The sequence below is a fragment of the Lissotriton vulgaris genome, chromosome 4_1 (assembly GCF_964263255.1).
Source record: "Lissotriton vulgaris chromosome 4_1, aLisVul1.2, whole genome shotgun sequence".
Lineage (NCBI taxonomy): Eukaryota > Metazoa > Chordata > Amphibia > Caudata > Salamandridae > Lissotriton > Lissotriton vulgaris.
This window is the reverse complement of record NC_141691.1, coordinates 1,247,413,299-1,247,427,815: the sequence shown is the minus strand read 5'-3', so window position 1 is coordinate 1,247,427,815 and position 14,517 is coordinate 1,247,413,299. Positions and strand designations below refer to the sequence as shown.

Genomic DNA, 14,517 nt, shown 5'->3' with positions numbered 1-14,517 from the left:
GATTTTTAAAATAACCGGCACAAAACAGAAGTTCCCAAAAACATACTTTCACAATAACTCATATAATATATATCCATCATTCATGTTAATAAAAAATTAAAAAACAATTTCAACTGCAGTGAATATTGGATATTGTCAGTGATGCCATCAATGATGTCATTTAATTTCTCATGAGTGAAACCATGAATCATGACTGAGGCCGTAAACTGTACATGACGGTTAAAAATGATGGTTTGTTTACCTAAACATAACCAGCAAATTTCAGACTTTTTTGAATATTTTTCTAACTTTATATGTACTGTAGCTTAGTCCTTGTTCCTTGTAGTTAGTGTCTGCAAAAATGAGAAATGGTATAGAGATTTGAATACATTGACTAGACAAAGTTCAGCCCTTGGTCTGCACAGCCTATGAACACATCCTGAATATGTCTACGGGTAATTCCTGACATCCTTGGGGAGACAACTGTCTAAATGTTTTTGCTCATTGCTCTCTCTTAGTTGTTGAAGAACTGAAGTCTTTGCATCATTTCTTACAAGATGTCTAAGAGCATATCCTTTATCAAAATAATGTGTAGTGAGAATAGTAGTCTGAGAATTTGCAGTGAGAATTTGCTCACATTTTGAACGAGGTAGCCTGATGTATTTGTTGCATACTGTCTGCAGATAGAACTTATTAGTAATTGCCAATCAGATCATAAGTTGTGAATACATTAAATATAGGTACTCTATTGAGAATAACGGAAGGTAATAACAAATTGCATGCAAATAGGAATCCAACATGATTTAGGCTGTATACAAACCTGTAAAGGGTTGAAAAGAGGGTATGAGTTACTAGCATTTTTTATATTACAGATAAGAGATTGTGTTGTTCTCAATCATTAAACATAATGGTAAAATGCAACACTTTTGATGGTTTCTTTATAGCTTTTAGCTTTTTTATATCTTGGTTTGGTAGCCATTTGGAAAGATGGTTCATAAGATTAAGATGTACCTTATCTCTATGTTTTCCCAGATCAAATGTTATTATGCCATGGCCTGGGATTTTATCAGAAGGTTCCCTCTTTGTTCCATTATTCTCTAGCGAATGTTCTTTTGGTTCTCATCCCGGACCATTCTTCTCCAGAGAGGATCCATGACCTTGCTCTGGATGGTCCTCATGCTGTGGACACCTACTTTTTCTGCAAGGCTGAATTTCATGTGTGGGACAGACTCATTGTCAATTCTGGGCAAGCTCATCTTGGACTTAAGTCGTCTGTATCCTCCATGTTTAGGTGGCTGTACTCTGTCACTTGCAGCATTTAAGATTTAGCTGACCGGCCCTGTCCTTTGGGTATTGTGTGCAGGGAACAAGGGTATGGCTGTCACTCAGCTGGTATTATGGGCTTTTCACTGCAGAATAAAGGAGCTGTGTTAGACCGGGCATCTTTGGTGTGGTTTCCCCTGAATTTTTGCCTCTACCTCCTGTATTTTTGACGCTGTGCTGGATTTCGATTTTGCTGGTTTAGATAGGGTGCTTGGTCCAGTTGTGGTGCCTCTGGAAGTTGTACCTGTTGTTTGGGAAAGTGGACAAGGAGAAACTGAGACAATCTGCAAATGTTCACGCATTGCTCGCTTGCGGAGCGCAACCCTGACAGTGCAAGGAAATTCCCGCTGCCGTGAAGATCGAGAACTTTGCAGTTTCCGTTGCCGCTGCAAGAACTGACGCATCCTTCGCTTGCGGAACGCATCTCTCCAGTGCGGGAAGATTACCATTGCTGCGAGTATCGTCACAGAGCCTGTCGTCCCTGGGTGAGATCGCCGCACCGCTTGCCTGCGGACCGCATCACGTCGCTGCCAGTATTGTCGCAGAGCCATCGAATCGAGGGGCCACGAGAGGAGTAGATCGACGTTGCACGTCACCGCCACACCTGAGATCATTGCCTTCCCGAAGATCGTTGCATCGTGCCTTTGCAAGATGCTTCCTATGGAACCTGCACAACGGAATCCATACAAGGTATCGCCTCCCTCCCCATACAGACCGGATTCAGCTAAACAAGCCTGCTGCGTCCCGCAGGGCTGTCGCATTCAGGGTCTCAGGAGTGATGCATCGCTTGTTTTTCAACGCTGCAGCTTTCACTTTGGAACTTTTGGCTAAACGTGATGCAACTGTGGATTATTTTGACGCAAACCATAGAACTCTTTTAAAATCATATTCTTGAACTGTTTATGTTGGATTTTTGTCATTTTGGTCTTGTGTAGTTTAGATAAAGATACTTTATTTTTATAAACTGGTGTGAAGTCCATTTGTGGTGTTTTCACTGTGTTACTGTGGGTGTTGGTACAAATACTTTACACATTGCCTTTGATAAACCTGTCTGCTCGTGCCAAGCTACCAAGGGGGTAAGCAGGGGTTATCTAAAGAGTGTATCCCCCTTACCCTGACTAGAAGCAAGGGACCCTATTTGGACATTGGTACCCACCTCTGCCAACTAGAGACACCCAGAGAATGAAGGGTATGCCTGAACAGCATTGGGGGGCGGGGGGGGGGGTGCTGTGGAAACATTTTGAGGCTTCTGGGAGGAGTGCTCTAGAGCCCTTAGAAGTAGTAGGCGCCATGACCTACCGCAATATGAAGGAGGCCCTATGTCTCTGGTATGGACTTACTCCTAGAGAAGTATAGACTGCAGTTTAGGAACTCCAAGAAGAAAGAGTCTGAGACTTGGATGGAGTGTGTGAATCTGTACTCGCGTGCACTGTAAGGTTGGAAGAAGGACAGCAAAGTAACTGATTATAAGGGATTGTTGCATTTAATTAGTTGGGAGCACTTAAGTAGTCTTTGTGTTCCAGAGCTGCACCAGCATCTTTTAGACAGCAAGCAGACAGAACCCATTGAGCTTGCTAAGGAGGTGGACCCCTGGACCAGTACCAGGGTCCACAGAGGAATTGTGGATACCACAGCCAAAGGTGGGCAGGGTCCCCAGCAGAAGAGTGGGGGGTGGACAAGAGTTTCCAAAAGGAGTTCTCTCAAGGGCCCCAAAACAGTTCCCCGGGAAGGAGTCTCAACCCCCCAAACCTAGACAACCATAGCCCCCCAGTGGCAGACAGGACAACAGGGGTCCCCCTACCTGCTATCACTGCAATGAGGTGGGACATGTTATCACTAGGTGCCCCAAGAAACCCATAGCACCCACTGGTGCTCTAAAACCAGGTTTAGTGAGTGTAGCTTTGGGAGAGGATTTAATTTCTAGTGAAAAGATGGGACCAGCAGTAATGACCCTTGTCTCATTGGGAGACCAGGAGATGGTCCAGTAAACCTACCTGCCCCCGAACACTAAGAAATACGGGCAGACGTTGACTATCAATGGTAGGGAGATAGAGGCGCTGAGAGACACAGGAGCCAGTGTGACATATGTTGGTGTCTGAAGAGCAGATCATTCCCAATGTACTTCACCCAGTAGTTGCAGCTCACAACTCAGTGCACCTCTGCAAAGTGGCACAGGTTCCATTTGAGTGGAGGGAGGTCTCAGGTCTCTTGAAGGTTGTTGGGAGTCCACCTGTTCCTGTTGACTGTCTGCTGCGTAATGACCTGGAGAGTTCCCCATGGAAGGAGGTGGCTCATGTGGAGATGTTGGATCTTCCTGAGTGGGTCTGTGTGACCACTCGGTCTATGGCAGCCAGTAGGGGTGATTAAGCAAACCTGGAGCCTGAAGAAGTGGCCCAGGTACCTACCAGGAAGAAGAGGGGCAGGGAGGGGACCCACTCCTGCTATTCATATGGCCCAGTAAGGAGCAGAACCTGAGGGGGATGGGGAAACATCATTTACAACGATGTCTTTTCCACGCTTGACGTTTTTAACGATCCACTTTCCCCGCAAACGTCTCTACAACGAGGGAGCCTTCAACGACCGTCTTGACCACGAAAGTACGTTCAGCGTGGTATTCCGTCCAGTCGTGCTGGGGGGGCTGGGGGAGGGTTGGGAGGGGGGCTAGGGGGGCTGGGGGGGCTGGGGGGGTCTCCCCCCCCAAAAAAAACAACAATTAAGGAGCGAGTTAGATAAATAAAAAAAACGCTCTGTGGTATTAATGAAGTAAAAGGAATGACCCTCCCCCAAAGACGTGCAGTGTACGTAAAAAAAAACCAGTCCTTTTTTTATTTTAGAAGACGTGTTTTGACGCTTGTTTCCATGGTAGATGGAAGTAAGGGGCTGCTGGAGAAAGACGTGCAGGTAAGACGTTTCTACCGTGGTACAATCCTTCGTTGTAAATTCCAGCGTGGTAAAGCCACTTGCGATGTAAAATTCGCGTGGTAATGCCATGCGTGGAACTTGTAATAGTTGAAAAATCATATATTCAGGGGGATGCCCTGGAGCCTACTGGGGAACAGGTGGCCGAACTGGGGGACCTACCTGAGCTGACCCATTGGCAGCAAGAAGGTGGCCCCTCCAGGGAGGAATTCTGCAAAGCGCAGAGGGAATGCCCTTCTCTCATTGGTGCAAAAACAACAGGTGATGGACAGAATGCAGAGCAATGTCATACATTCAGCCCAGTGCAGAGATCTGGGCCTAAATCCATCGTTTTATTGCTCACCATGCCATTCCAGTTTGAACCCAGCCATATGTAAATCAGTCTTGATCCTGTGCCCCATGGAAACAGTCCAGCCCGAACTGCCAAGCCAGGTCCTCCCTGGACTGGAAACAAGCATCCAAGGACCAGTTTCGGGATTTCAGACCTCGTCAGCCTGGATAGCTTGGTTCCAGTGGCATGGAGAGAACTGGACTCACGTCTGAGCATACCCCTCCCACTCGAGGTGACAAATGCAAAAACAACAGGTGATGGACAGAATGCAGAGCAATGTCATACATTCACCCAAGTACAGAGATCAGGGCCTAAATCCATCGTTTTTTTGCTCACCATGCCATTCCAGTTTGAACCCAGCCATATGCAAATCAGTCTTGACCCTGTGCACCATGGGAACAATCCAGCCCGAACTGCCAAGCCAGGTCCTCCCTGGATTGGTAACAAGCATCCAAGGACTGGTTTCGGGCTGTCAGCCCTCGTCAGCCTGGATAGCTTGATTCCAGTGGCATGGAGAGCACGGGACTCATGCCTGAGCATACCCGTCCCACTCGGGGTAACAAATGCAAAAACAACAGGTGATGGACAGAATGCAGAGCAATGTCATACATTCACCCCATTACAGAGATCTGGGCCTAAATCCATCGTTTTTTTGCTCACCATGCCATTCCAGTTTGAACCCAGCCATATGCAAATCAGTCTTGACCCTGTGCCCCATTGGAACAGTCCAGCCCGAACTGCCAAGCCAGGTCCTCCCTGGACTGGAAACAAGCGTCCAAGGACCGGTTTCAGGCTTTCAGCCCTCGTCAGCCTGGATAGCTTGATTCCAGTGGCATGGAGAGCACAGGACTCACTTCTGAGCATACCCGTCCCACTCGGGGTGACAAATGCTCGCCATAAGTTGGCAGGGAGTGCTCAGACGTGAGTCCCTTGCTCACTTTGCCACTGGATTTAAGCAAGCCGGGCTGAAGACGGCTGAAATGCCAGGAACCGGTCCTCGGAAGCTTGTTTCCGGTCTAGGGAAGGCATGGCTTGGCAGTTCGGGCTGGACTGTTCCCATGAGGCACAGGGTCAGACTGATTTGCATATGGCCATGTCTGAACCGGGGTGGCAGAGTGGGCTAAAGAACAGTGATGGATTAAACCCAGATCTGTTGACTGGGTGTGAGTGTTTGATTGGTTCAGATGCACCGTCCATCACCACCCCCTTGTATACCACTTTATTTGCCATAAGTTGGCAGGGTATGCTCAGACGTGAGTCCCTTGCTCACTTTGCAACTGGATTCAAGCAAGCCGGGCTGAAGACGGCTGAAATGCCAGAAACCGGTCCTCGGAAGCTTGTTTCCAGTCCAGGGAAGGCATGGCTTGACAGTTCGGGCTGGACTGTTCCCATGAGGCACAGGGTCAGACTGATTTGCATATCCCATGTCTGAACTGGGGTGGCAGAGTGGGCTAAAGAACGGTGATGGATTAAACCCAGATATGTTGACTGGGTGTGAGTGTTTGATTGGTTCAGATGCTCCGTTCTTCACCACCCCCTTTTGTACCGCTTTGTTCGCCATAAGTTGGCAGGGTATGCTCAGACGTGTGTCCCTTGCTCACTTTGCCACTGGATTCAAGCAAGCCGGGCTGAAGACGGCTGGAATGCCAGAAACCGGTCCTCGGAAGCTTGTTTCCGGTCCAGGGAAGGCATGGCTTGGCAGTTCAGGCTGGACTGTTCCCATGAGGCACAGGGTCAGACTGATTTGCATATGGCCATGTCTGAACTGGGGTGGCAGAGTGGGCTAAAGAACGGTGATGGATTAAACCCAGATCTGTTGACTGGGTGTGAGTGTTTGATTGGTTCAGATGCTCCGTCCATCACTACCCCCTTTTGTACCGCTTCTCTCATTGGTGTGCGGCAGCAGGCTGCAGACCAGGCAGCAGGTGGAGCGTCCAAAGATCATCTAATTTACTAGGAAGATGGGTTGCTTTATAGTGAGCCTAAGTTCGCTGAGCCCGGTGCAGCCCCGTGTGCTGGTGGTACCCGAGCGCTTCAGGACTTCCTAATGGGTCTGTCTCATGACCTGCCTCTCACAGGACCTCTGGGGAAAGACAAGACCTTCCAAAGTCTTGTCACCCACTTCGTCTGGCCCCAGATGAAGAAGCACGTCAGTACATTCTGTAGGACTTGCAGACATGTCAGGCAAGTGGCAAGAGCGGAGGGAATGGCAAGGCACCCCTCCAACCCTTTCCTGTTGGGAGCACCCCTTTCGAGCAGGTGGGCAACGACATTGTGGGGCCACTGGATCCGAAGACAGCCTTAGGCAACAGGTTTATCCTGGTCTTGGTGGACCGTGCCACCTGGTAACCAAAAGCTGACCCTCTCAGAACAATCACAGCACCCGTGGTGAGCTTTGCATTGATGGGATCTTTTCCCGTGTGGGGTTCCCCAGAGAGGTGGTCTCCGACTGGGGTACCAACCTCATCTCTAGGTACATGAAGTTTCTGTGGGAGGCGTGTGGGGTAGCATATAAGTTCACCACTCCTTACCACCCTCAAGGAAATGGGTTGGTTGAGAGGTTCAACTGAACTCTGAAAGGTATGATTATGACCTGGCGGAGCCCAGGATAAGGAAGTGGGACGTCTTTTCACCATGCCTGTTGTTTGCCTACAGGGAGGTGCCTCAGAAGTCCTTAGGGTTCAGTCCCTTTGAACGTCTGTATGGCCACCCTGTTAGAGGACCTCTCACATAAGCATGGGCGAATTTTGCGGATCTCGCGTTCGCGAATTTTGCGGATTTGCGGATTCGCAATCCGCAAAATCCGCGAATTCCTGCGAATTTGCAGATTTTTTTTTTTTTTTGTGTTCGCCCGTGTTTCTGCCAGTTCGCGAGGGTTTTTACAATTTCGCAATTTGCGAACTTACCTGTCGGGTCGCAAGTTTTGCGAACTTGTTGTTTCTACATGTCCAGCCTGTTTGGGACACTCTTCTTCATCACTGCCACTCTCTGTCACCACTGCCACTCTCTGACTACTCATGCCACCCTCTGGCCCACCCATGCCACCCTCTGTTTCATCACCACACCCTCTGGTTGTCCAGTGTACATTATTTTCGGCAAAGCAAAGCACACCTTCCCTGCCTCAAGTGACCTGAATTAATTTGGGGCTGATTAATGTGTCACAGAATATTTTTTTAGCTGGCACCTGCTTCCTTAGTGCGCCCTGATTAGTGATCTTTTGCACTTGCTAAGTGCTTTCATAGTTGCAAAATTAGTTACAACACCTGCCCTGCCCCAACTGACAATAATGAATTAGGGGCTAATTAATGTGTCACTGAAAGAATTTAAAGTTCCAGCCTGGCACCTGCTTGTCTGCTCCTTTAGCTGTAAATCAGGACCTTTGTGGCATACAGTTAAGGTCAGAGCAGGGTCACACAATAGTTGCAAGCAGGCAACCGAATTCTGGAGGGCCCCCTCAGGAAGCAATACAAAGAATCGTTACAAATCATGAGGTTGACCTTTTGCACCTGCTCATTGCTTTTGCTTTTGCTGAAATCGTTTTGCGGTTTTTTTCGCGCTATTCGCGGGGCGCGGCGTCGTGCGAAACCGACCGCGGAAGCCGCCAATTCGTGCGAATGAGCATTTTATTTTTTTGCGGCTTGTTGTTTCGCGAGTTTTTTTGCAGTATTCGCGAGCCGCTTGCAGCGCAACACGCGAATTTACCCCAAGGTCGAGTACGGGCGCGGCCATTTTGTTTGCGTGACGTATTTCCGTTTCCGCCCGCTATGTATAATCTCGCGCAGTAAGCGCATTGCGAGTAGAGGTTCGCACGAGATCGCGCGGGAAATCTAGAGGTTCGCACGAGATCGCGAGGAAAATCTCGCGCGAACTGACTTTCGCGCTCGGAAACGGGCGCCGGCCATCTTGTTTTTCATTCATTTCCTGTGTCTGGGCATGGTGTTTAATCCTCTTGATATCTTTCCCATCCTTTGCTTGTTTTCAGTTTTTTTTTTACGAATTTGCTTCTTATCTATCCCTCTCTTTTCCTAGCTGTATATTTTTGTCTTTTCTGCTATTTTTCTTTACTTTTAAACTACTTTTGTAAACTCTTTTCTTTTCTTCTTCCCTATCCTATTCTTTCTTAATTTTCTACTTCTTCCTACCTTACCTGCCCAGACCATGGTCAAGCCAGGCGCCGTGAAGCTGCCCAGGCACTTGAGGGCCGCAGCGGCGGCGGGGAGTAGTGCTGGACCCAGTGGCAGGACAGCAGGCGTGAGATCGAGGGGGGAGCAGGTGACGCGCCGGGAGATATTCAGCCCGGAGGAAGTGGGCGCGCTGGTCTACTTCGTCCAGCGCCGCCTGCCCAGGACCATCGCGGGAGGCGGCAGGATCGCGGCCGGCGGCTACAACATGCGGGAGCGCCGGAAGCGGTGGGAGAAGGTGTGCTGGGCCATATCCCACCTCTACGGGGTCCAGCGCACCTACAGCCAGGTCACCCATCGCTGGACGGACCTCCTGGACCGCGAGCGCGACCTGCTGGACCAGCTCGGCTTGGAGATCCCCGGGCTTGGTGAGTAGTAGTAGCCATTGGCATTTAATCACTCACTACTATGATGTTTTCTCCTGCTCTGTGTTGTTGTATTGCAAATATTTGTTTTTTACATGGAGCAAGCCAATAATGCCGCTGATGACGATTACATTGTAGTTAAATTATATTTCAAAATCTTCTGTGCATTTCAGGTGCACTGCTCTCCTTCTCAGTGGGGTTGCTACTATGCTTATTTGTTTTCTATTTCGTGGTCTCATTGGCCTGAGTAACTATTATGTATGAGTGTACTTAACAGAACTGCGTAATGCTAGACACTAGGGGGCAGATTACATTTACAAGCCCCTTGCGCCACGTTTACGTTGCCTTGCGTGACGCAACAGCGGCGTAAACGTGCCGCATCCCTGCAAGTCATTTACAGCATGACGCATCTAGGGAGATGCGTCACGTTATAAAGCCATGGGCCTGCACCACAATGGGTGCGTTCCTAGTACGCAGGGTGGGCGGTCCAGCGGCTGTGCGCCTCGCAAAATTGCCTGCGTGAAATCTACAAGATTTAACGCAGGCACTTCTGCGACGCTGCTACGTCAATTCAATTCCTTATGTCTGCTCGAAGCAGGCGAAAGGACTGACACAGCATGTAAAGTATTGGGTGGCCCTGAGCATTACTGGAGTTGCATTGCGTTGGCGACGTGACTCCAGCGATGCGCCGCTCTTACGTGACGAGATGCGTCACGCAAGTGCCTACCCTTGCGCCAGGGCGCGCCGCATTGTAAATGAGGCACATCTGCCGTGTCGCAAGGGTAGTTTTGCGTGACGCATTTGATCTGGCGCATCTCTGGAGATGCGCCAGAACGCGTAAGTAAGTATGCCCCTAAGGGGCAGAATTGCAATTACCGTCGCATCCCTGCAAAGTAGCAGGGATGCGCCATTAATTGTGCGGCCCGCTACCACCACCAAACATGGTGCGCCGTATTTGCAATGCGGCGCCCCATGGGCCCAAAACGTCACCGAAGCTTTACTGCTGGAGTTGCGTCGCAATGATGGCGCAGCTCCATCAATGCTCTGGGGTACCCTATCTCCCCAATGCTGGGTCAAGCCGTACGTCTGCTTCAAGCAGGTGCAGGGTTTGTGTGACGCATCATTGTCCTAAAGGTGACTGATTGATATTTTGTAGATTTCCCTCAGCCACTATTAGGATGTGTTCCAGCGCAGGAATGCCCTCCCTTGCGCCGGAACGCCCCCTGATGGCGCAGGGCTTTATAACGGGATGCATCTCCCAAATGCGTCACGTTGTTATAATATTATACGCCGCACCATGGCGCCCTTTTTTGTTTAGCTGCTGCGTCACAAAAGTCACGCAAGAACGGCGCAAAAGAGCCGCAAGGGCTTAAATCTGCCCCTTCCTTTGTAACCCTGACAATAAGAAAAATAGTGGCGGTGGATTGATAGTTTGACTATTTAAATGACTGGTAATGTAGCAGGCAACTGTTAGTGTTGTCACTGATCTGACTGAAATCACAATGGAGTTTGTCTGTCACTTTGCGTCTTGCCTGCGGACTGCTGCCTGCCAGTCCTAGGTGAACGTTTCAGTACTTTGTTTAGTGAGTTACGTGACTTTCGAAGTCACAGGTCCGCATATAAATGAAAAGTAACCATAATCAATATAATTTCGCAGAAATATTTTGTTATTGTTCTTTTGAAATGTTTGATTTGGTTGACATTGACAAGCAACAATCATCCATGTTTTCTGTTCTTTCTTTCATGTTGTACGTCAGCTCCCCCCAGGGGCGAGAGGAGGACACAGGAGCAGCAGGCGGCGGATGCTGTTCATCAACAGGGCCAGGATCGGGCAGGCGAGGGCTCCTCTGCTGGCCCCAGTAAGTTTTCATTTTAGACTAGTACCTATTTTTCCTAGCGTTCCTCATTTGACTTTTTTCAAAATTGTCTTTGCTCTTCTTGTAGACTGTATCTAAATTCTTATCCTGCCTCTACTATGACTCCCTGTGGTATTACTAGATTATTCTTATTAGTCTGTCTGTGTAGCTAACTAAGATTGCACGGTTGGCGAAACTCCCATGATTCTAGTCAGCAATAGCTCTATCAACTTAGTGCAGTCCTCTGGGATTGTCCATAATGTCTTTTGAAGTGTTCTATCTGGACTCATGCTTGCAAAAATTGCAAAACCTTTCGCTCAGTCACTCTAGTCTGGACCAAAAAACACAGATTGTATTTAAGTTTAAAAGCTTTATTAAAAGTAAACACATTTATTAAAATGAAGTCATAATAAAACTAAACGTTTAACTGATAATGGAAAAGTGGTTAGTGCTGACGATTAATTGAAGACATTTCTTGTGGTCGAGCCGAGCTCTCACCTGGTTTCAACTTGATCTTGTTGTTAGAAGTCCATCTTCTGTCTGTGTGGAGAAAAATGGTGCGTGTTAAAAAAACAGCCTTCATCAGTTGTGCCAAAAAGTGCAGCAAGACAACCTTCCCTGGAAAAAGGGACATTTTTTTTTAACTTTAACGACAGTCACAAATTACATTGTTTTCACATGTCTTCATTCCTAGACCAAATACTAGTGACTGCTTTATTCTAACATTCTTAAATGTACTTTGTAGGTGGAACATCTGGTGGCGGGGCCAGTGTGGAGGTGGTGGTGCTCGACACCGAGGCGGAGGGCGAATCGGGCGATGCTTCAGGGGAGGAGGCGGCGGCGGCAGCTGTGAGAGTTGAGACGGTGGTGGTGGCGGCCAGAGGTAAGCTCTTATATATTCCTTACTTATTGAGATTGAAGACTAGCTGGGAAGGCAAGAATATGAGATGCATGGCTGGGTGAATGATGAAGCAATGATGGGTGGAAGGACAACAGCCTGGGTGGGTGACACAGAAACTGTATGTGTCCATATACCTGGATCATGCTACTATCTGACTCTTAGATAGCATATGTGTATCTAGAGCAGGGGTACTCCTAGTACGGCCCGCGGGCCGGTGGTGGCCCGGCAAGCCTTCGTTGGCGGTGCGCTGACCTTGCAGACAATCACTGCTCCCCCGGCCCCCACAGAGCAGAGGCTTTTTTGTATTTCACCTGTTAGCGCCCCTGCATCTCCACTCTGACAATCACTGCTCCCCCGGCCCCCACAGAGCAGAGTGGAGATGCAAGGCCACAAAGAGGTGAAATAGAACTAAGCCTCTGCTCTGTGGGGCCGGGCAAGCAGTGATTGCCAGGGTGGAGAAGCAGGGGCGCTAAAACAAACAAAGCCTCAATAATATGTTAATGGTCTTTTAAAGACCTGTTAAGTACTTTGGTGTTGTTGTCTGTGTGTGCGCGTTGAGGAAGCGGTCTCAACCCGGGCTGAAGGCTGACACAGATAGACACACACACAGTGAGATGACAGAGGGGGAGGGAGAGGGAGGGCAGGAGGGAGAGAGAGATGGAGGGAGGGCAGGAGGGAGAGCAGGAGGGAGAGAGATGTATGTAAATGCTGGGTCTGGTGGCTCAGTGGATGAGGGCATCTGCTGCAGGGACCTGTGTGCAACCTCATGGTCACAAGTTATCGTTTTGCTTTAGCCCCGCCCCCTCTGACTCCGCCCCCACCAGTGCGGCCCTCGGCCCCAAACTACACTGTAAATGTAGCCCCTGAGAGAAAGTTTGTGAGTACCCATGATCTAGAGAGAGTAGACGGTCAGTGGATGAACTAAGTGTAACTTTGAAGAGCATGTAACACTAACACTGCACCCGCACGTCCGTTCCAGTGTAGGAAAGGCAAGGAAAAGAACTTTTAATTTTGTCCAAATACTACCATAAATAGTAGCAGTAGTTTGTATTGCAAGCACTGCATAGATCCGGTTATTATGGTGGCCACTCCCTACCTCTCTTAATAAGTTTAGTAGTACTCAGTCATTCATGTGTGGATGTATCACTGGTCACTCAATAAAAAGCAAAGCACCTAAAGTCATCCCATATATAAGCAAAAACATCCCATGTGAAGTGATAGATAATCAGATTATTTATCTTCTTCAATTTTCCATTTCTAGTACTCATTTCCACTGTAGGGTGAAAGTTAAATTAATTAAGCAGTAGCCCTTGAGTTGTAACAGAGTATTCTCAGTGCCACCCGTACTAGAAAAGTAAGAGATTCACCACCTGCATGTACTGGACGGGTACAGTAACGCAACGGCAACGCAAGTCTAGGTCACTCCTCATGGCGTGCGTCTCTTTTTCTCGGGTGCAAGTTTACCGCGCTGGCATTATGCCGGCTTGCAGAAAATAACGTACCAATTTTCCAAAACAAGAGATAAGAAGAAGAATAAGACTGGTGTACTTTCATAGTCGACTCCAATGGAAGTCCACAGTGCTCGTAGACTTTGTTCCTTAAACTCCCACTAATGTTAGAGCAAGGATGAAGAAGTGTGAGGTTAGATAGATACTGGCCTCAATAGTTATGTAATGCGCTTGCAAGTTGCTAGTTGTACTGCAACACAAATTTCTGCTGAATGATTGAGTTAATCTAAAAGAGCATTGGTTACAGACTATGTCTTTCTTTCTTCATATAGGTTCTCCTTCCAAACGGACAAGGAGGAAGGAGCTGGCTAGAGCGGCCCGGCAACGGAGGATCGAGGCCACTGTTGCGGAATATCGGCGGCTGGTGGCCCTGGAGGACGTGGAAAGTGTGCAGTCGACAACTACAACAACGTCGTCTGCATCGGCCTCCGTGGCCCCACGGGCTGCCACCCAGCACAGTGGTCCACCCAGACTGAGCCGGGCTGCCAAAGGCAAACGCCACCACCGAGCAGCAAGGCCAACAGCTGCCTCTCACAGGCATTGCACCTGCAAGGCAGTGAAGGCACGCCTGCGCCGCACCACCCTGATGGTGTCCCGCCTTCAGCAGGAGCTCGCCTTGCTCCGCGAGGAGCATGATGCCCTGGCCCAAAAAGTGAACAGCATCCACCCATAGTGTCCCTTGCCCCTTTTTTAGAGACTTTTGGGGGGTGGGAATTGGGAGTTGGGTTTTTGGGGACTTTTGAAGGACAATCGTTGGGGTTAGGGAGGGTCTTGCGGGAGATTATTTTGTTAGGGATATAAATATACTTTTTCAAACTTTATCTGAGCATACCTGTTTTTTACTGCTTGCCTGGTGGGTGGGGGTTTAACGTTGACTGTTTTCCTGAAAGTTTAGTTCCATTTTCTTCCTTTAAGTGTAAATGCCCAAATGTTTTCAACACTAAGTGCCTCTCACAGACTCAGTGAAGTGAATCCAAGAGTCCTAGGACTTTAGTAGTACTACCTTCAGTCTCTCGTCTCTCGTACTAATACTCCATTATACCCCCAAACCACCAAACGCTTATCTTACCTGTAATTTGTGTTTGAAAGTAGGGCTAGACCCAGGGCTGGCTCCACGGGAAACACCGAATAACGTTGGCAATCTTGGTCGGATA

The 14,517-nt window shown here is 48.6% G+C and overlaps 1 protein-coding gene across 1 annotated transcript; it reads left to right on the top strand.

Annotated features, from left to right (window-relative positions):
- The first annotated feature begins 2,592 nt into the window (after window positions 1–2,592).
- LOC147723095 (uncharacterized) lies at window positions 2,593–14,184 on the top strand. Its single transcript, XM_086966597.1, has 4 exons — window positions 2,593–2,630; window positions 10,809–10,957; window positions 11,700–11,837; window positions 13,636–14,184. Exons 1-4 carry the CDS (start codon window positions 2,593–2,595, stop codon window positions 14,034–14,036), a joined length of 726 nt encoding a protein of 241 aa, XP_086822723.1. The 3' UTR covers window positions 14,037–14,184.
- Window positions 14,185–14,517: the final 333 nt, after the last annotated feature.

What these genes read in the sequence shown, in the direction of transcription:
- LOC147723095 (XM_086966597.1), top strand. Translation starts at nt 2,593, where the DNA reads ATGACCTACCGCAATATGAAGGAGGCCCTATGTCTCTG. An exon ending in AAGGAGGCCCTATGTCTCTG is followed by an intron (nt 2,631 to 10,808) that starts GTATGGACTTAC and finishes GACATTGACAAG; the next exon opens with CAACAATCATCCATGTTTTC. An exon ending in GGTGGTGGTGGCGGCCAGAG is followed by an intron (nt 11,838 to 13,635) that starts GTAAGCTCTTAT and finishes TTCTTCATATAG; the next exon opens with GTTCTCCTTCCAAACGGACA.